This window comes from Vipera ursinii (assembly GCF_947247035.1).
Source record: "Vipera ursinii genome assembly, chromosome: 2".
Lineage (NCBI taxonomy): Eukaryota > Metazoa > Chordata > Lepidosauria > Squamata > Viperidae > Vipera > Vipera ursinii.
This window is the reverse complement of record NC_139513.1, coordinates 228,278,576-228,299,113: the sequence shown is the minus strand read 5'-3', so window position 1 is coordinate 228,299,113 and position 20,538 is coordinate 228,278,576. Positions and strand designations below refer to the sequence as shown.

General features: G+C 39.1%; 1 protein-coding gene across 1 annotated transcript in view; it reads right to left on the bottom strand.

Annotated features, from left to right (window-relative positions):
- PCSK5 (proprotein convertase subtilisin/kexin type 5) overlaps positions 1-20,538 on the bottom strand; it is a gene marked incomplete at both ends in the record, with an annotated part of 224,946 nt that overhangs the window by 15,977 nt on the left and 188,431 nt on the right. The window contains 5 exons of the mRNA XM_083351165.1: positions 6,982-7,227; positions 8,316-8,516; positions 12,053-12,195; positions 13,286-13,328; positions 19,755-19,958. Coding sequence (XP_083207291.1) covers positions 6,982-7,227; positions 8,316-8,516; positions 12,053-12,195; positions 13,286-13,328; positions 19,755-19,958 — 837 coding nt within the window. The remainder of the gene's footprint in view (positions 1-6,981; positions 7,228-8,315; positions 8,517-12,052; positions 12,196-13,285; positions 13,329-19,754; positions 19,959-20,538) is intronic.

Below are 20,538 nucleotides of genomic sequence, written 5' to 3'. Positions count from 1 at the left end.
CCAAGCTTCTGAATTTTGATCATGTGACCATGGGGGATGCTGCAACGATCTTAAGTGTGAAAAATTGTCATAAGTCACATGTTTCAGTGGTATTGTAACTTTGAAACATCACTAAATGAACTGTTGTAAGTTGAGGACTTTAATTTTCTTTAATTTCTAGTACTACATATGAACATTCATAGTTAAGTGCTTTTTAACATTGTGTTAAATTAAGTGCTTTAAGAACCCTTTTGTGATGTGCTAAGATTCATCCTAAGCGCTGCTACTACTGTAATACTTCTGAATTTCCAGCAGAGGGAAATATGCAACAGGAATTAAGAAGCAGATGGCACATTAAATAGTTTACCAGTCCAACAATTCATGTTATCTACAGCAAATGTAAATTGTTATTAATACAAGCTTCAGAGCTGTATTTGACGTTGGTCATTGTGTCAAAGTTGCCCACCAATATAACATAGTTGCCTATTTGCTTTGCTTTTCCTGGGAAAATTTAAAAACCTCCAGGTTGCAAACTTCCTCTCACAGAATGGCATGTACTTTGATGTGCTCAAATATGCATTTGCTTCTTTGATTAATTACATAGCTGGCAACAATACACACAAAACAGCCCCATACATAGCTTCCAAGGCTGTTTGAATTCTGCAAACAGGTGCTATAGCCTCAAGGATGGCAAATTGTTAGGATATAATGTCTGAACGCTAGCTGTCCTTCTGGATGGTAAATTTGCTGATCAAGAGTTAAATTACAATTGTATCGGAGCACTTCTAACATTATGTATTATATAACAGTAAATTAAAAGCATTATTAACGTTGGTCTACTTTTCTGTTCTTAAGCAAACATATTAAGTTCAACTAAAACAATTGTACATGTATAAATTAAAGTCGGGATGATATATTCATTGTATAAATTATACATTCACTGTTAACTATACAGTGCAGCATCTTTACATTTCCATTTTCTGTTTCAAAACTATAAAAGAAATCATTATGCTAATAATAAAATTCTATGTTTGCTTACTGAGTGCAATAGGTGTGGGAAGGTTATAATTATTGGTTTGTGCATGGATAATATTTCTGCTACATTTTTTTCACTACTTGAAGCATTTCTTTTTGTTTCATAAGCCAAAGTAAGGCCTTTTTATTATTATTATTTTATTATTATTATTATTTTTTATTATTATTATTATTTATTATTCTTAATCAGTATGGTACTTCGAAGTATAAAAGTGGTCATTCATTTATCATGAGTAGCTTGTAAGGTAAAGGTAAAGGTTCCCCCGCATGTGCGTGCTAGTCGTTTCCAACTCTAGGGGCCGGTGCTCATCTCCGTTTCAAAGCCAAAGAGCCAGCGCTCATCCGAGGATGTCTCCGTGGTCATGTGGCCGGCATGACTAGACGCCAAAGGCGCACAGAACGCTGTTACCTTCCCACCATAGTGGTCCCTATTTTTCTACTTGCATTTTTATGTGCTTTTGAACTGCTAGGTTGGCAGAAGCTGGGACGAGTAGCAGGCGCTCACTCTGCTACGCGGCACTCGGGATTCGACCCGCCAAACTGCCGACCTTCTGATCGACAAGCTCAGCATCCTAACCCACTGAGCCACCGCGTCCCTTTAGCTTGTACCTTGCACTTATTAATGTAAAATAAATGGAACAGTCTCCCAGAACCATATTTCAGAATGTAAAAAAAAGAATTATTCCTTTTTTTAAAAAAAAATCAGAAAAATGTATTGATAAATGAGGGACTGCACAGCAAAGAGATTGTATCATATCATTTGCAATAATAAAACAACAATTTGTATGGCCAAGGTAGCATAAATTGGCTTTGCTTTCACACCACAGATGGAGCTAGTTTCTTAATCTGTTAATTTTTCAGTGCTGTAGTCACCCATGCACAAACACTGAACAAGACTCACTTATACAATACAGTTTAAGAGAAATAGAAATATACATGTAATAAATCCTTGAAATTGTGCAGTTTCTGGATTTAAGAGTTGTGCAGTTTCTGGATTAAAGAATTGTGGAGAAATAAATTGTAACCTAGACATCTTTAAATGCCTCTCCCAATTTTTATAAATGTAAAGTTTTCACAACAAAAAGGTATTTATTTAAATTTTATCACCTTTTGTGTTAAATGTTCTGTGGAATTCTCATTTTTTAATATAGTTTACAAATCAATGAGAAGCTTAGCTGGCTTCAGAGAGTCTAGCTCTGGGGTGGGCAGTTAATTTTTTCCAAGAGGCCACATGAGAAACTGGGATTGTTGTGGAAGGCTGAAACAATAAACTGTGAAGGTGTATAGCCATGCATGCATGCACAAATGTAAATTGAAAAAGAAAAAAAAATCAGACACCTTCAAAATAAAAGCCATACATGTGGGCCTGACAGGGATAACCAAAGGGACGGATATGGCCGAGGGGTCATAAAATGCTCAGGTCTTGCCTATCTATAAAACCAATCACCATTGTTGAATTGGGAGGCTTTGTGGGGCATTTTCACTGAACTTCAATGTAATAGTAATTCAAGGGCATCATGTATCCCACATTATGCTACAGAGCATAGGAAGTGCATGGCAAACATATCAGACCTGGTGGCGCAGTGGTTAGAATGCAGTCCTGCAGGCTACTTCTGCTGACTCCCGGCGGCCAGCAGTTTGGCAGTTTGAGTCTCACCGGCCTCAAGATTGACTCAGCCTTCAACCTTCTGAGGTCGGTAAAATGAGGAACCCAGATTGTTGGGCGCAATATGCTGACTGTAAACCGCTCAGAGAGGGCTGTAAAGCACTGTGAAGCGGTATATAAGTCTAAGTGCTATTCCTTGCTATCAAGAGTTGCAAATAGGCAACGAAGGCATCAAGAATTCATCCCTCGTACTTTCCTAAAGAAACCTGGGCCTAAAGAAAACCCAAATGAACCAACTGGAACCAAACCAAACCCTTCATCTGAAAATCTAGTGACCTCTCTCTTTCTGTAGGGAGACAACACTAGAGCTACAGAGACCAAGAGTCTGAATCCAAGCCAGATAATTTCCTGCACTCTGAACGACTGAGGGGAGGACCTGAGCCAAAGTCTCTTGTTCCAGATCCTTCTGAACTTGTTTGTGCAGGCACGACGACTGTATATATTTAAAACCTATCAGTTGTGAACAAAACCCAATAATATTAAACAAAATTACTACTGACACAAAATATCATTTGAAATCGCATGTTGCTTAAAAAAAAGTCTTTAAACCATCCCCAGCTGAAAAACATTGGCACAATATATTAACCTTGTTTTCCTTTGTTTAACTACTGAATTTGTTATGTGTCTGTGGATTGACTGAAGAATGTTAAAAGTTTGGTGACTTAACATGTTAGTAATCTGCCTGTTCATGCTTCTTAAATCATTCTTCTGCTCTAACATGCTGCAAATCAAGCCCTTCATTATGTCTCCTGGCTTCCCAATAAAATCATCTGGTACACAAGATAAGATACAGATGTTCAGAGCAACACTTACTGATCCAGACATTTTTCCCCTTTGGAAAGAAAAGAAAGAGAAGCTTGATAAATTCAAGTTCATTATTTTAGACTGTCACAGTTTATTTGGATTAGCCTTGCTAAGGACTGATTTACTAAAACCAGCCTCTTACTAACTAATTATTACATATGAAAATCTGGCATCCTATGCAAAGTGTATGCATATAGAGCTTGTGTATATGTGAATTTGTGTGAGTACATCTGTGTGTATGTAAGTACTTGTGGGCTTGTGGGGGGGGGAAGAGAGAAGGAGTAGATTGAAAGAGTGTGTATAATTCTCTTCCACAGTCCTACATCTTCTTTTTCCAGTTGGCAAAAATAGACATTGTAAAAACTCTATTCTATGGGGGAAGCAATTTGCAGGACATGATCCAACTTTTGTTAAGGAAGATGATGTTTTTTTTTCCTGCACGCAACAATTTACAAGTAGGAGAGTTATCTGTCTGCAGAAACCATTTGTTGTTAGGTCTTCGATCTATCCAAAAATGACAGCTGCCTGAAACTAAGTTTTGAAAAATTGCCAGATTAAGATTAGTACTAAACCATGTCCAAATCATTTGAAATTGATTTCTGTCATAAACAAGATAGTTATGTGTATCAGACCCAACCTGTAAGCAAATATGATTCAATTCATTGGATCATTCAGAATACAGAATAACAGAGTTGGAAGGTCTTCTAGTCCAGCCCCTGCCCAACCAGGAGACCCTATAGCAGGGGTAGGCAACTTTGTGGCTCTTTTATGACTCGTGGACTTCAACTGGCTCAGGAATTCTGGGAGTTGAAGTCCACGAGTCATAAAAGGGTCACGTATGAAGACCCCTGCCCTATACCATTCTGGACAAATGACTGTCCAATCTCTTCTCAACCTCCTGTGCTGGAGCACCCACAACTTCTGGAGGCAAGCTGTTACGTTGACTAATTGTTCTCACTGTCAGGAAATTTTTTTTAGTTTGAGGCTGGCTCTCAGATACCAGGACTCCCTAGTTAGCAAAGAGAAGCGTGTTGGGATGGAGCCCAGGTATTACTACCTCTCAGTGTCCCCTCGGGAGGTTTTAGAGAAGATTTTTTTGGTTCACTAAACCAACACTGCAACCAAACTGGAAAATTAAGAACAGATTAGTTGGTTTTGATTGAACAAGGAGGCCAAAAACAGTATTGGAATTTGTTACTTGTTTCTCTTCCAATAAACCATACCAGCTGATACTAGTTCTGCCGTATCTGAACCAGGACATTCTTTGACCAGGCTAGAGATGAGGATATTTAGTATAATCTAAACTTTGATTATTCATATAGCAACATGTCCCTATTCTTACTAACTGTTCTGGCAGTTAATTAACCATGTGCTTAACTGGTGATAGGATTGGTAATATTTTGAGACCTCAGATCTGAATTCTCAGTGAAATACCTTTCTGACCATCCTTCTAAGGTATAGGCACCACCTCTATCACTTGGGCCCAAGAAATTCCTAGAGGACAATCAATATTTGTCTGCTGCATGACCAGAATTACGCAGCATGGCTCAGGGGTAACCTAAGGAGGAAAACCTAAATATTTTGCAAAAATAATGCAAAGCCATTATGGACTGAGTTGGGGACACTTTCATACAATCAGGAGTAAATCTGGACCTGATAGGTTAATCTGTGGCTGTTAAAAACCACATTGGAAAAGGCTCTCAATTAATCACTTTTTAAAAATGAAACCTATATTTTTTATTGAAATCAACACAGAGTATTAATACCTTCTCCTAAAACCTCCCATCGCAGCCATGTTCAATTTGTTCAAATGGAAGATTTAGTACAGAGGACTTTTGTTTCTTGGGAGTATCCAGATGTGTCCACAGGACATGGTCCATGAAATCAAGGTGGTGGCTGCAATGGTACAATGGAACTTTGACCCATTTTTATGTGCAACACACACACAACTCACATTCAGACAGGCGGAGCTTTGAGCATACCCTTGCAACTGCCATCTTGACTTTTTGGACCATGCTCTATGAACACCTGAGACCCTTCCACATTGCTGAGAGATGATATGGTCCACCTATCCTTGGTTAGAAGAAACTATATTAGCATGGAAGTTGTTGTTCCCATTGCTTCCATCTCTCCCTCACCTCTGTGGCCCATCATTGCCAATGACCTGACTTTCCTCCGAGAACTGGGAGAAACCCTGAAGGTGTACTCACCTTGAGATTACTCTGGATGGAAAGAGTCAACATCATTAGAGCTAAGCATGTAACAACATAAAAAAGCTGCCAGGATATATTGGTGCCACATTTAGCTGCGAGGAAAGAAATGGCCTTTAAACATTTAAACATTTTCCCCAGCATCAGTTTGTCCCTCAGAAGAGAGAAATCTCATAAATAGCACTTCTGTTTGGTGTAAAAAAAAAAGATGACAGGCAGATTGAGGGTTCTCCTGTTCCGATTTCTGATTTTATTTATTTTGTCATAGTTCCTGTAACCCAATCTGGATAAGGCTGCTACTCAGAAGGAAAGAGAAATTCTAGTACCTTTTTCCAACCCAATTATAGGAATAAAATTTTTGCTTGTTGCAGTGTTGGAGGTGGGTTGAAGAAAATACTTTGCATTAACTGTAAGGACCCAATGGCATTTTTTAAAAAAATCCATGCTTGCTTGAAGATATTCATATAGACATTTCCCTCCTCCCCATATATAAACATACAGTATGCCAAAATAATGGAGAAAGTACAGGTAGTCCTCAACTTATGACCACAATAGGGATCAGAATTGCTAAGCAAGGAGGATGTTAAGTAAGTTGCACCCAATTTTATGATTTAAATGAAACATTGCAGTTGTTAAGTGAATCACATGGTTGTTAAGTGAATCTGGCTTCCCCCATTGACTTTGCTTATTGGAAGCTGGCTGGGAAGATTGCAAATGGTGATCACATGACCTGTGGATACCGCAACGGTTGTAAATACAACACTTACATTTTGATCATGGGACTGTGATGTAAGTTGTTAAGTGTGAGGACCAGTCATAAGTCACTTTTTCAGTGCCTTTGTCACTTCAAACGTTCATAAAACAAATGGTTGTAAGTCAAGGACTGCCTGTACTAAATCTGCTTGCTGTCCTACAGCAGGCAGGCCAATCATTAATGAAATAATTATCAAAATAGGAGAAGTGAAACCCAGTTTAAGTGCTGTTGCATTAGTCTGAAGGCTGCATTGTGCCAGGATGCTAAAGTAACCAGTCTCTGCCACAGGAATAGCTACTCCTTGGAGTGATGACTATTACCCCATCCTAAGTAAGTTTAGCACAGGGTCACTGTCAAATTAAATGTTTGCATTATAAAGACTGGATTACTCTCTTTACCTACTTATTACCTTCCATGTAGTAAAGCAACCATGGGAGTGCTAGGAAAAGCCCACCTTGTTTTAAAAAATGAAGTCCTGCCCTTACCACGTTGGCTAGTAATATTTTTTTAAAAAAGATTTGTTTTAGTCTTACATCGCTTCCGGATAATGCTCGGACTTGTATTTTGGTGAGCCATGAAGGGAAAAGCCTTCAGCAGCACCCGGGCATTCTCCAAGAATGCCTCTTTAAGTGCTCTTTCCGTCTCAATTTGATGCCTGGATGACACCGAGAAGAGATGGATCTCAGCCGACCGCAAGGATCGCGACAGGACATAAGGGAAGAAGCGGCCCTTCGGGAACGTGGAGCCCAAACCGTCTGAGGTGTGCAGCTTCAGCTTCTCTATCAGTAAAACAGGACGAACAATAACCACATGTCCTAGTCTTGATGTCTTCTTCACATGGGGTATAATTGAATACATTGCTAGTAAACATATTACAGTAAACAATAGATGCCTCCTGCTCGCACTAATCTATTTTAAAAATTGTCCATTTGTCAATAATGCTATGGGTGTTAAAGAAGTATTTACTCTTATTTTGGGGAATTCCTGACAAAATGGCCCCTTCTCAGGGAAGTTTCCTGACCAGCCCGCCCATCATTTTTACTAGGCGCAGGACTCCTGAGAGTTTAACCATGTAGAAGAAGGGATGGCAGAACCTGGGGGTGAAGTGAAAAGGGAATCAGCGTAGAATCCCTAAAGGTAAAGGTAAAGGTTCCCCCGCACATGTGTGCTAGTCGTTTCTGACTCTAGGGGCCGGTGCTCATCTCCGTTTCAAAGCCGAAGAGCCAGCGCTTGTCCGAGGACGTCTCCGTGGTCATGTGGCCGGCATGACTAGATGCCAAAGGCGCACGGAACGCTGTTACCTTCCCACCGTAGTGGTCCCTATTTTTCTACTTGCATTTTTATGTGCTTTCGAACTGCCAGGTTGGCAGAAGCTGGGACGAGTAACAGGCGCTCACTCTGTTACGCGGCACTCGGGATTCGACCCGCCAAACTGCCGACCTTCTGATCGACAAGCTCAGTGTCCTAACCAACTGAGCCACCGCGTCCCTTCTAGAATCCCTACATAGCCACAAAAGAATTAAGCCCAGCCCCCTTGAGTGCCACTGATCCTTTTCTAACTCAAACCAGTTGCTGACTATTAGTTGGGAAGATTCCTCTGCATAGGCTTTTAGTAATAAATCAGCTTAATTGAACCTTCACTGGCAGACCTGACAAACTGTGGGGTTTTGCAGATCAAGCCACCCCATATCAGGCACAGGTCAAATGTCAGGAACAACTCCAATTCCAAGTCTGCCAATAGCATCAGTTCTTCTTCTTCTATATGCCCAGTTTGCTTTGAGAGTTTGCTAAAGGGCAGGTTCCTTTCTGTTCGAAGAGTTCCTAGCACTAACAGTGAAAGCAATGCAGTAAAATGAAATTAACCTACCGTTCCAAAATTTCCCATGCTTTCCCTTGTGTTGGGGATTTACACACTTCCCATGCAGCAGCTGTAAATTTCCTTGGCAGCTTGTACAGTCATTGTAATTGACCCCTCTGCATGTTTTGCATGTCTTGTAGCATGGTTCACAATCTTCTGTAATTTCATCTTTGTAAAAGCCAGCTCCACAATCTCTCACACATGTCCCACCTGAAGCACAAACACAGAGTCATGCCACTATTGAGGAAAGTGACAATACAAAACCCACTTTCTGCTTATCAGGTATTAAAGATAGATGATGGGGATTAGAGTCGCACCAATCACTAACACAATAACAGATGCAAGTAATTCTGAAATGAACTGGACACCTAGCCTCTCCAGAAACTATGTCCATGGCTTCCTAAAAAATTGACCTAAAGTACAAACTGATAATTAGAGCTGCTGTGCTGCATTAAACCAATGTTTCTTAGCCTTGGCCACTTTAAAAGAGGTAGACTTCAATTCACAAAATTGCCAGGTTGACAAACACTACATTGAAAAAGCTATGTGATCACGCAGCACTCAGAGATGGTAGTCCCAAAGATGGTTTTCCACGAGGCAACTGGACTTTCTTGCTTTTCTTTGAAGACGCTTCGCTTCTCACCCAGTGACTCGCTATAAGAATGCAGATGAACAGCGGACTGCAAGAGTATAACTCTTTCCATTCCCCACCATCCAGTCAGAGCTGAAGAAGCTTCTTGGATGAGAAGCAAAATGTCTTCAAAGAAAAACAAGAAAGTCCAGTTGCCTCATGGAAAACCATCTTTGGGATAACTATGTTCTGGATGATTGAGAATCTCCATAGGCATTCAGAGATGGGAGGATATTGCAGATAACCATAGGACAGCCTCACTTCTGAATCCCACAAAAATGGAAGCACCCAGAGTATTAAAAGAATCCTACTGTTTGCACAATTCTATTAGCGTACTCTTCCTATGAACTAAGGTGAGGTATTCACATGGAGTAGATCCATAAAGTCAAATGGTAGCCACAAGTTCACAATGGAAGGCCTGTGCCTTGTTTATATGCGATGCATGCAAAAAGAAGGAATAGAGCCTTGTTCATGCAAGCACAGCTTCCATCTTGACTTTTGGGACACTTGCTCCCCCACACTTCATGGGTGTTTCTGAGACCACATTCTGATTGGGATACTAAAAGATTCTTCTAAAACAGCTAAGGACTGAATGCAGATTCCTTTCTTTGTAAATAATCTAAAATTTTACTTCCATTGGTGAAATATCTTTAATAGAAACTATATTTTAAGCAATATAAGCTTTCAGATATGCCTTATATGAAAGTAATTAAAAATACTAATAACCCTGCAGAGGTTGGCTTATAATGTTTCAGTACATATTGATCTGAGTGCTCAGTACAAAATTTGATTTCTTTGGTAAGTATCTGTAGTAAGAGAACAACAGTTCACAATCAAAGAGAAGTGAAGAGATATCGAGGCATGCAACTCTTAAGGTAACAATAAAAGGCAGATTCCCAAATTGGACTGCATGCTTCCAAATGGCTATGTTGTTGTCTTAATTCAAAAGAGGAATGGGTATATTTTAAAAACATTTTATGTGGAGAAATTATGTAAGAACCATACTGGATCACAAGGGGAGTTTTGCCTTTTCCTGCATTGCCAATGGATGGTGGTCTTGGAAATACTTGGAATATTCTGAATGTGCAAAATATTTGCTGGCCAAGTTCATACAGTTTTGTTTCTGTGTGTGTGTGTGTGTGTGTGTGTGTGTGTGATTTCAAAATGTCCCTATGAGTTGCCAGGATAGTCTCAGACATTCTGACTAAAATTATCCAGGCTCATCCTGCTTCTCTTATGATAGAATTTAAATTATTATTTTTTACATATATAACCAGTCATTTGGAAGACTATTATTTCTTTATTTATATAAATTTTATATGGCCATCCATCTCACCAATGTAGGTGGCTAACAGGAATTAAAATTTTGTTCCAACCAAGTCACAAAAGTGGCTCCCAAAACACTATTCACAAATAGTGAGGTCTTGATTACTGACTCTTATGCCTGGTGAAAAAAACTAGCTCTTCATGCATTTGTGGGTTTCTGAATGAGAAGATGTGTTTGCATTAGTTGAATTTATTTAGATGCATCATCAAAAGTTTAAGATCAAATGACTCCTTGAAAATTTGAAAAACTATTTCCCAGTTATCCTTACATTTTTCTATGTAGCACAATGAAGTATTTGTGAACAAGTATTTATACAAGTATTTAATCAAAGAAATGAATTTTGAACTGAGGCAATTGAGATCATGGATAATGTTTTATTACCATCTTTTATAAAGATCAGCATAATATCCCAACTTCTCCTCTCCTAAAGGCAGGGCTTTTTTTGTCATAGAACGCTCAGAATGGAGTTCCGGCACCTTTTTTGGATGGAACCTTGTAGGGTAGGCAAGGTGGGTTGCATGACATGTGTGAGTTCCGGCACCTTTTTCTTTTACAAAAAAGCACTGCCTAAAGGACCTACTAAGTACAGAAAATCAGGTAAATGTTTCACTTCTTATATTAGACCTCTGGACCTGTTATAGATTCTGAGCCAAATTTTGTGCTGCAGCTACAAGAGATTTTCTCAGACATAACATCCAGCACTCTGGGGAATTTACCAAATCCATATTATCTTTCATACAGTTAATTGTATGGGTTTGTTCCCTTCATGAGAAATGTGCTCATTTTTGATTACATAAGCATCACTAAGCACTCCCTTGACAGTAGCTAATATTTCATTTTAGTATGCTTTAAGACAGGGGTCCTCAAACGCTGGCTGAGGAATTCTGGGAGTTGAAGTCCACAAGTCACAAAAGGGCCAAGTTTGAAGACCCCTGCTTTAAGATAACTAATAACTATTTGATTTTAGACTTTGACATGTTTTAGCATATGTGGTCCTTACAACGTCTAATCTGATTGTGTCTGGTATCTGAAATAACAAAATAAATATTTAAACATCTCATGTCTTTGATTTTCTATTTGTTACACTGACTGTGTTCACAATCTACATCCAACAAATTTAAACTGGGGTCCTTATTTTCTCATTTTTTACATCATCCATTGTCTGCCCAAATAGACAGAGCCTATTGTTCTGTACCAGCCTGCTACCGGCCCTGCAGAAAAGGCAGGGACAACCCCTTTTACAAGAAGGCAAGAGGCTGGAATTAAGCCTGCCAAATTTATTAACATAAAAACACAGAGCAAAGAGAGCAAACACGAACCATGAAACAGGAGCTTTTCAAGCGGTTGCCTTCAGCAAACCAGCCCTCCCACGCATTCCCCTTTTATACAGTTCAGGGCGTGGCTTCTCTCTGCCTCCTTCCGAGGTGCCCCATTGCCTTCCTCTGTTTACTCCTGATTGACTGCCTCCTGCGTCGGGCGTCCTTGAACAGGGCCAGCTGTGGGTCATCTTCATCCACGCTGTAAGGCTCACACAGCTGGGTCTCCATCGTGACCAGGTGGGAGGGGCCTGGCTGAGGGCTCTGCGGAGCCTCAAGGCCATCATCAGCAAGCTCTTCAACACCCCCTCCTCCTCCTCTGAGTCGTCCGACCCAACTGCCGAACCCACAGGCTGACCCTGAATCACAACACCTATTCTGTTATCAGTATCAAGTCATGGATATTACCTCTCAATGAAAGGCCTTTGTGTTCCTGGGCTTTTTTGCATGCAGGTCTGGTTGTTTCACTTACCTAGAAGGAAAAAACCTTCTTCACACCAATAGCATTCATATCTGTCACAGCTTTGACAATTGGGTTGACACTCAATGCATATGTGAGAATTGTCATCTGGTGCAGTATTGTGAGGGCACGTTCTGTAACACTGCTGATTGTACCTACCCAAAAGACAAAAGTGAATTGGGGAGAAAAGAGTCATTTGCTACTGGCATTCTTAAATGACAAAAACTGACAATACTAAACAGAAACTAAAGAACACCGAACAAAAGAAACTGACGCCGTCTTCCCCTATAAATAAGAAATGTAATATCGCCCTTCCTTCTCCCTTTATTACTTTTAACAGGACAGTCCACAAAACACACTTGAGTATACAGGTAGTCCTCACTTGCTGAATGCAATAGGGACAGGCAACTCTTAAGTTGCTAAGTAGCATGGTTATCACCTGAATTCACAAGTGCTTGAATTGCGATCACATGACTGCAGGGACACTGTCATGGCTGCAGCATTAAGAACCGGTCGCCTCATTTTCCAGTGCTATTGTAACTTTGAATGGTTGCTGAATGAGTGTTTGCTAAGTGAGGACTACCTATGCTCAAGATAAATGTTATTCATACCATGATCTTTGCCATGTTTACCCCAACCAATTTACTTGGGAGTTAGCCTTAAAAGGCCCTTGTGAATCACCTAGAGCATGGGTAGGCAACCTCGGCTCTTTTATGACTCATGGACTATAACTTCCAGAATTCCTGAGTCAGCATAGCTGAGTCACCCTTGACCTAGAGTCGCATAAATAAGATGGGCAGCTATACAAAAGGAGTGAATGAATGAATAAATAACACTCATAAAAGAAACATTTCTGTATGAGTTACTACAGAATATTTTTTTTGTTTGTTTAAATATTCAAAACCACTTATGGGCACTTGAAAAGCCTTCCCCAAGTGATGCTTTCCCGATTTGCTTGAGTTTAACTCTGACAATCTCCAAAATCTGTTAACATGTCTGAAGGACTTTCATTTCGGGAAAAGCTGGTCAATAACTTTGAAATAGAAGGCTCTGCTTTCATTTAGGAAAAAAAAGAGATACAGAGAAAGAAAGAAAGAAAGAAAGAAAGAAAGAAAGAAAGAAAGAAAGAAAGAAAGAAAGAAAGAGAAAGAAAGAAAGAAAGAAAGAAAGAAAGAAAGAAAGAAAGAAAGAAAGAAAGAAAGAAAGAAAGAAAGAAAGAAAGAAAAAGAAGAGTGATAAACTTACATATAATAATTATGGATACATGATGTACAGGTTTCTGGGTTATCTGGAATAAATAAGTAACACAAAAAGAATAAAATAATTTGTCAAACCAAATATTTTTTTAAGATCAGGACCATGCAGGCTTTGGATTCAAACACAAAATGTGCACTTCTGCTTGCATCATTATCATCATCATCATCATAATTATCATCTTCATCATCATCCTCGATGGTTAAAATCAAAATGAGATTATCACATTCTGAAAGATTTATGTGCGATCTCGTGTTAACTATAGTGCATGAGAGTCATATTAAGTACACTTGAACTTCTTGAACCCCAACAAATCAGTCCATATAGTGATGATCCTGGTTTAAGATTCTACCAAAATTAGTGTAAGATTACTTCTGGAATATCAGGTGTTTCCCTTTCTTTTCATAGTTAAGGAAAACGATGGTAATAATAATTATATTTATATTATTGTGTCATTTTCTTTTAAGAAGATTTATCATTGTTTTCAATATTATTGCTAGACATATTGCTTTGAAAAATTATTCCTACATTCTCTGAACAGTAATATTTTAAAAAACTAAAAAGCACCATAAAAATATAAAGGTGTCCCTCAAATCAGACTTTACTCCTGAAGATTGATTGATTTAAACTATTTATACAGCTGCCCATCTCATAGTGATGATTCTGGGTGATATACAAAAGGTTAAGCCAAATAACAATAAAATCATCATCCAACAATGCACAAACCATGGTGCAGAGTAAGTTTTTTACTTCTCAATATAGTGAACAATGTTGGCATCTGATGGTTTCCCATCCAAATACTAAATATTGTTATTGGACCTTACTTAGCATTCTCAAGGTCAGACAGGGTGAGGGTTATCAGATGCCAAAGGAGGACATGCCCTTATTTTTGTCATCATGTCCTTCTTTCAGCAGTCTCAAAATCAAATTTTCTTTTCAGTAGCTAACAAGCTTTCTCTTCCTGAGCAGCTTTTTTCAGAGTACAGCACACCCCTAATAAAGACAATCTCAAGTTAATAAGCTCTTGTCTATGACCTTAATTGATTAGTACCTGCCTTGTTACCTGAAATTGATAAGACCTGGATCAGTTACATGCTGAACCTGCTCCAGTATTTTCCTGCCTTTGAAAAACCATCTTTCTGATGTTGGAAAAAGTCATTTCATGTACTTGTAGGCTTAATTACCTTTTTTGCATTTTTTTAATTGCAATTTTTGTTGTGGATGCCAAGAAACGTACACTTAGGTTGTCTTTCTTCAACTCACCCTGATTTATCCTTCCTCCTTCTCCCACCCTTATTTGTCCTCCTTCCTCTCCCACTTCCATTTGTCCTTCTTTCCATTTGACCATGTCCTCCTTTGCCTGTTCTGGCAACATCAGCTAAGTATTTCAGATTTTTAATCAATGATGCCAACATAGCATGATCCCAGACCCTTGGTCACAATATTAACGCTCTGGTGTAAGGAGTTAGAGAACCATGGTCAGGCATGTTGGCTTTATCTGTCCATGTATATGAAATGTTTGGGGCACATGTACAGTGCTTGAGGAAAATGTTTTCTCAAAACCACAGAAACAATTAGTTAGAGCAGGGGTCTAACTAATTGGCCCTTTTATGACTTGTGGACTTCAACTCCCAGAATTCCTCAGATTATATATATAATCTCTAAGAGATAATCCTCTGCATATAGTTACCCAAGAACTAGCCAGAATCATCCATAGAAGAACTGTGATTGCCTCTGATCAAGATGCCCCCAACAATTGAAGGGACCTGAAATTCTGACCTGTCATTCTTCTATTGAACACTACCATGTCTTTATTATTGTCTTGTCTCTGAATATTTCCTGCCTATTTTGTGTTTTGGGTGTAAAACTTATTCTTTTGATAAGTTTTGTTTCATAAACCTATTTAGCTTTTGCCTCATTGTGAATTGATTGTTTTGGAATTCATTAAACTCCTGCCTACATTCAGTGTTGCAAAACATAGAATGGTATATCTCTTAATACTTTTAAATACAGGAACCATATTTCTTTTCCTGCAGTCATTCTATTTTCACTTATGTCTTTAACCTCTTTCCTTTTCTTCTTTGTCCTCTCTTCCACCAACTCATTTTTTATTATGAAAAATTGCTCTGCCTCACCCTGAGAACTCTTCACTGCCCTCGTATGATTCACTAATTCTCTCAACCTAATCAAAAGCCATAAAATCACCTATCATTTTAGATTTGTTCTTTTACCATTTGTATACACAAATAGATTTATCCTTAAATTATATATATGAGACTATCAGGTATTAGGCAATCACTATTCTAATTTATTCTTGGGACTCTGAATGGTTCATCTACTTTTCTGTAATTTCTTATCACACTCCCACCCATCCATTCATGTCACCTAGCGGAATAACTTTTTTCTGTAGGCCAGATGCATTTACAATATTGCATACATTCCCCCCAAACTCATCACTTGTTCTTTCATTGTTACTACCAACCGTAATGTGCAATTCTTACTTATATATGACTTTCTATTTTCATATATGCCCATAATAATTAAGAGTTTTTTAGTGGTTCCAGTAACAAAGTGCCTAATAGTATTTGGTAGTTTTACACAGAGCAGGACATACTTAATCCATGGCATCACCATGTAATTTAGAGAAAACTCCTGCCTAAAACCTTGTGGAGATCCTTTTAATACAGTGCTTCTCAATTTCAGCAACTTTATGATATACAGAATTCTGGGAGTTGAAGTCTGCACATTGTAAAGTTGCTGAGGTTGAAGGTCACTGTTCTAATGCATTGAATTATCTTGTGAGATCACCAAAGATTTGACTCAGTGTCATACTGTGTGCCACTCTTGGTTATGAGTCCCGGCAGATCATTCAATTTGTATGCTCTAACAATACTTAAACAGATCCAAAATGTTGCCTGTTTAGGACTGAATGACTCAAAGAGCCTAAAAGTCTTTCAAAACAAGTATGGTGTATATGTTAAAAACTGTTAAGCATAACTTGTGAGCACAGCATCCGTGGTATTGGTTACTGCTCTACTGTGGCTGTGTAAATCACCCTGTAGACCAGGGGTCTTCAAACTTGGCAACTTTAAGACTTGTGGGCTTCAACTCCCAGAATTCCTCAGCCAGTCCTGTCTGGCTGAGGAATTCTGGGAGTTGAAGTCCACAAGTCTTAAAGTTGCCAAGTTTGAAGACCCTTGCTGTAGACTAAAATGGCCCTAGTATAACTGAATTTCAATCCCACACAAAATAGGCAACTATCATGAATGCCATTTTGAATGTTTCACCACACTCTGCAGACAATCCTGAATGATATAAAAACAGAATTCTCTTATTTGGCCAAAGAAAAGAACAATGTAATTGGTGCACACATGCACCCCCTAGACAACAATCTCCTCAGCGAAGAAAAAAGTACAGCTTTCCACATGCTATGGCTTTCACTCAAAAATGTCATGGTCCTGAGTAAAACCAGCATTTCCCAGTTGCCCAGATTTTGTCCTCCATTTTCTCTCCCTTTCTATTCCATTTTTGCCTCCATGTACAGCTTTCAACAGTCAATTCATCTCTTAGAAAGCTATTAGAAACAGGTCAATAATATACCATATGGTGTCTGCCTTTATTAAATCAGCTTTTAGCCCTGCCTCAGCCTGGGAACCACTCTTTTTCAGCTAAGCTGCATCCTGGATTCTCCTCCTTGCCACCAACATTTAATCTTCCAGGAACCGGCAATTGTTTTTGGAGATATTTTCATGAATCCCCCAGCTGTAATTTTTTCTGTGTAGTATCAGTAGTTAATGAATCAAGAGTATGTCTGACCATTAAACACTGTGATTTTTCTGGGTCAACTTGATCTGATTTAATCCTAAAGTCATAGCTCCCACCAATATAATTTTGCCAAGATTTCTGAGAACAAAAATAATTAAACTAAAAAAGTAGTTAAACTTCAGCATGTCTTTTAAAGGGCGAGTGTATACAGATCAACAGATCAAGAGCCTTGGTGGAGCAGTGGGCTAATGCCTCCTTAAGTAACACCAGCTGCCTGCAATTAGTGCAGGTTCGCATCCCACCAGGCTCAAGGTTGACTCAGCCTTCCATCCTTCCGAGGTAGGTAAAATGAGGACCCAGATTGTTGGGGGCAATAAGCTGACTTTGTAATAATGCCGCTTGGGGTGTGTGTGAAAGCCCTAACAAGCAGGCATATACATAGAATGAAGGCTACTGCTAAGCTTGTAAGCCGCCCTGAGTCTTCGGAGAAGGGCGGGATATAAATGGAATTAAAAAAAATAATAATAAACTTAGATGTAATTGAAAAAGATATTCAATAGGGATCTGAAATACAGGTAGTCCTTGACTTATGACTACAGTGGAAACTGCCCATCACCGTTGCAACTCATAATGGTAGTAAAATGTGTCAGTCACGTGACCAACCTGAGTTTATGACCTTTTTTGCAGTGGTCATTAAGTGAATGCCATGACTGTAATGCAAACTAATGGTTCATTATGGGTGCAGTTTTGTCAAAAACCAGAAATAAATGCTGGCTTTTGGTACAACTTTTGTAAAATTTGGTCACATGACTGGGGGACACCGCAAATGGTCATTAATGCACCCATTGCCAACTTCAAATTCGGATAAAAAGTTCTCCCCGGGTAGATCTTTCAAATGGTCACTAAGCTAACTAATGTCATAGGTTGAGGACCACCTGTAATCACACTGCAATTCGACTAAAGGTTGTGTTGCCAACCACCCAAGTTTAAACATTTAATCTCTTCTTTCTTCTGAGTGTTATTTAGCTGACAACTATTTAAAAAGAAAACAAAACATATGAAGCATGGGAAGTATTTTTTTGTCATGGAAACAAGTTTACCACTAATGTATTTTTAAGATAGTAAAACTTCAAACATTTAGATTGTCCTGTGGTAGAATTTAAAATTGTTCATAGCAATGTAATACATCTTCTTTAATGTTTTCAAAGATAGAAAAACATGCAAACATAACTAAGGAAGACCAAAGTCATGATGTAAATTATCTGCAATCAAATAGTTTGAAGGTTTTTGAATAATTTAAAACAGCTGTTCTGGAAGGCGGTAGTACAACATACTCAAAGCATTTAGTTAGAGATTCTTCTCTGAAAGGCCCCACTGGTCTTCACAGAGATATTACCATTATACTCAGAAAGTAGGCAGAGCCAAGATTTTAAAAGTATCAGGAATAAAACAGAATTACTCTTCATGGATTTAATAACTTTCCTTTCTGCATTGTTTAGCATGAGAATCCCAAGACTAATGCGTTTTTTCTCTCTGTGAACTTCAACTTCAAAATTGAAGTTCACAGATCATCAAAGGGCCATAGTCCCCCCCCAACCCACACTGAAGAAATCCCTCAAATTATTTCCAAAGTTTTTCTGAGATAATGCCACCCTAAATAGAGAGATAGAAAAAGAAGTGAACCAAATTTTTAAAATGCAACATACCTGAGTTGCAGATGAGGCATCCTTCAGGGCAAGGAATGCAATTTTCTGAGTCGAGGCCTTTGACTTCCCCTGACAATAAAAGTTTGGTTTTCCTCAGAAAAGGTACACATGCATGCACGCACACAAATACACACATAAAGGGAGTACCATACTTTGGATTCAAAGTTTTAAAAACAGCTTCAGAGCACATGGCAACAACTCCTAGCTACATTGCTTCCTGAGATTTCAGCACATGGGCCGAGTTTGATCCCAGGAAACTCCTGTTTCTGAAATGCTATATATGCCTGCCATGTACTCTGAAGCCCCTTGTTGCTTCAGAAAGATGTCTTGCAAAGCTTTGAGTGTGCTCTCATAGGTGAGGCATAAGTGTGCTTTGATGTTCTGAAATGTTCCAAATTCATTGCTGTGAGGAGGGGGAAGGTTGCTGTCAGAAGAATAATTTGGGGTTCCAATTCAAGCCGGAGTTGCACAAGAATAAATAAAAATGAGATCCAGACAGCTGTGAGGAAAGAGGAAATATTTATTCCTTAAAGGAAAATAGTTTGCCTTTAAGGGCAACTGCAGAAAAATGGGGTACATCCGCAGATTTTGATAGGGGGAGCTTGTCCAGGGTGTGGAAGTGTCTACATGCTGATTCTAGGGTGACACTTGAGGTGTGTGTATATGCGTAGGTATGTATTCTTGTGAACATGCAGTTAAGCTGCAATTTAATTAACTCTATTTGTGTTTGCAGACCTAATCCTTTGATATGTAGATTAGGTCTAGGTAACTTATTTGGAGATTTGAGGAAGTTTGGATAAACGATTTTTCCCAGTTGCTATTTTTACTTGATTAATTTAGTTTCAGATTGATTGTCAATTATCTAGTGGAGACGCCGATTCTCAGACCATTGTGGATTCTGTTAATGTTTTAAAGGAAGATGGAAACAGTATAAAGGATAAAAGATATTTGACATAAAACCTCTCACATTGCATTGTAAGAAGCCTTACCTTTTTTGCATTTGTGCTCTTGGCAGCTGTTATTAATGAGAGAATATCCCTCTGAGCACCTTTCACAGCTGGTTTGATTCAGGCACTCTTGACAGTGCTCAAAGCAAGGTGCACAAGTACTGTTCTCCTCAGAAGGATAGAAGCCCAAGGGACAGCTCCTCCTGCATTCTCCCAGGTAGAGGAAACGCAGATGGCCTTTCTTATCTGGAGGAGGGAAAGCCAGATTAAGCAGAGCCAAACTCCTGGAAGCATTGTTTTAAAGACCCGGGATTGTGCTGGAAGAAGTCTGATGACTTAGTGAGAGAACAGTTCTAAAGACTGTAAACACTACAGAGGAAGCCCTATCAAACTTAGTGGGAATCACCTCCTTGTTATCTGTACTTTTCAGATGTGTGAGGACTCAGCCCAATCATTCATTATCTTCCTTTTTTGCTGACGTGAAATGATGAAACCTGGTAAACTGCTCTACCATCTTGAGGACAGCTCTCATAAAACAGTAACAATTAGCATGGAATGAGCCTTCCTTCCTTTCTTCCTGCCTGCCTGCCTGCTTGCTTGCCTGCTTGCCTTCTTGCCTTCCTGCTTGCCTTCTTTCTGTTGAAAGAAAAATCTTCATCGGGATCCAGTCCAGCTGGGAATAATCAAAATGGAGACTGCTTTAGAAAGAAGGTTGTAGTTTATTGAAGAGGAGAGCCAGACAGAAAGACAGCTCTGGGAAAGCTGACGACACATAGCTGGGTGGGTTTTTATACCTTCTTGAGCTTTTGTTTGGAGTTGTTCCTGT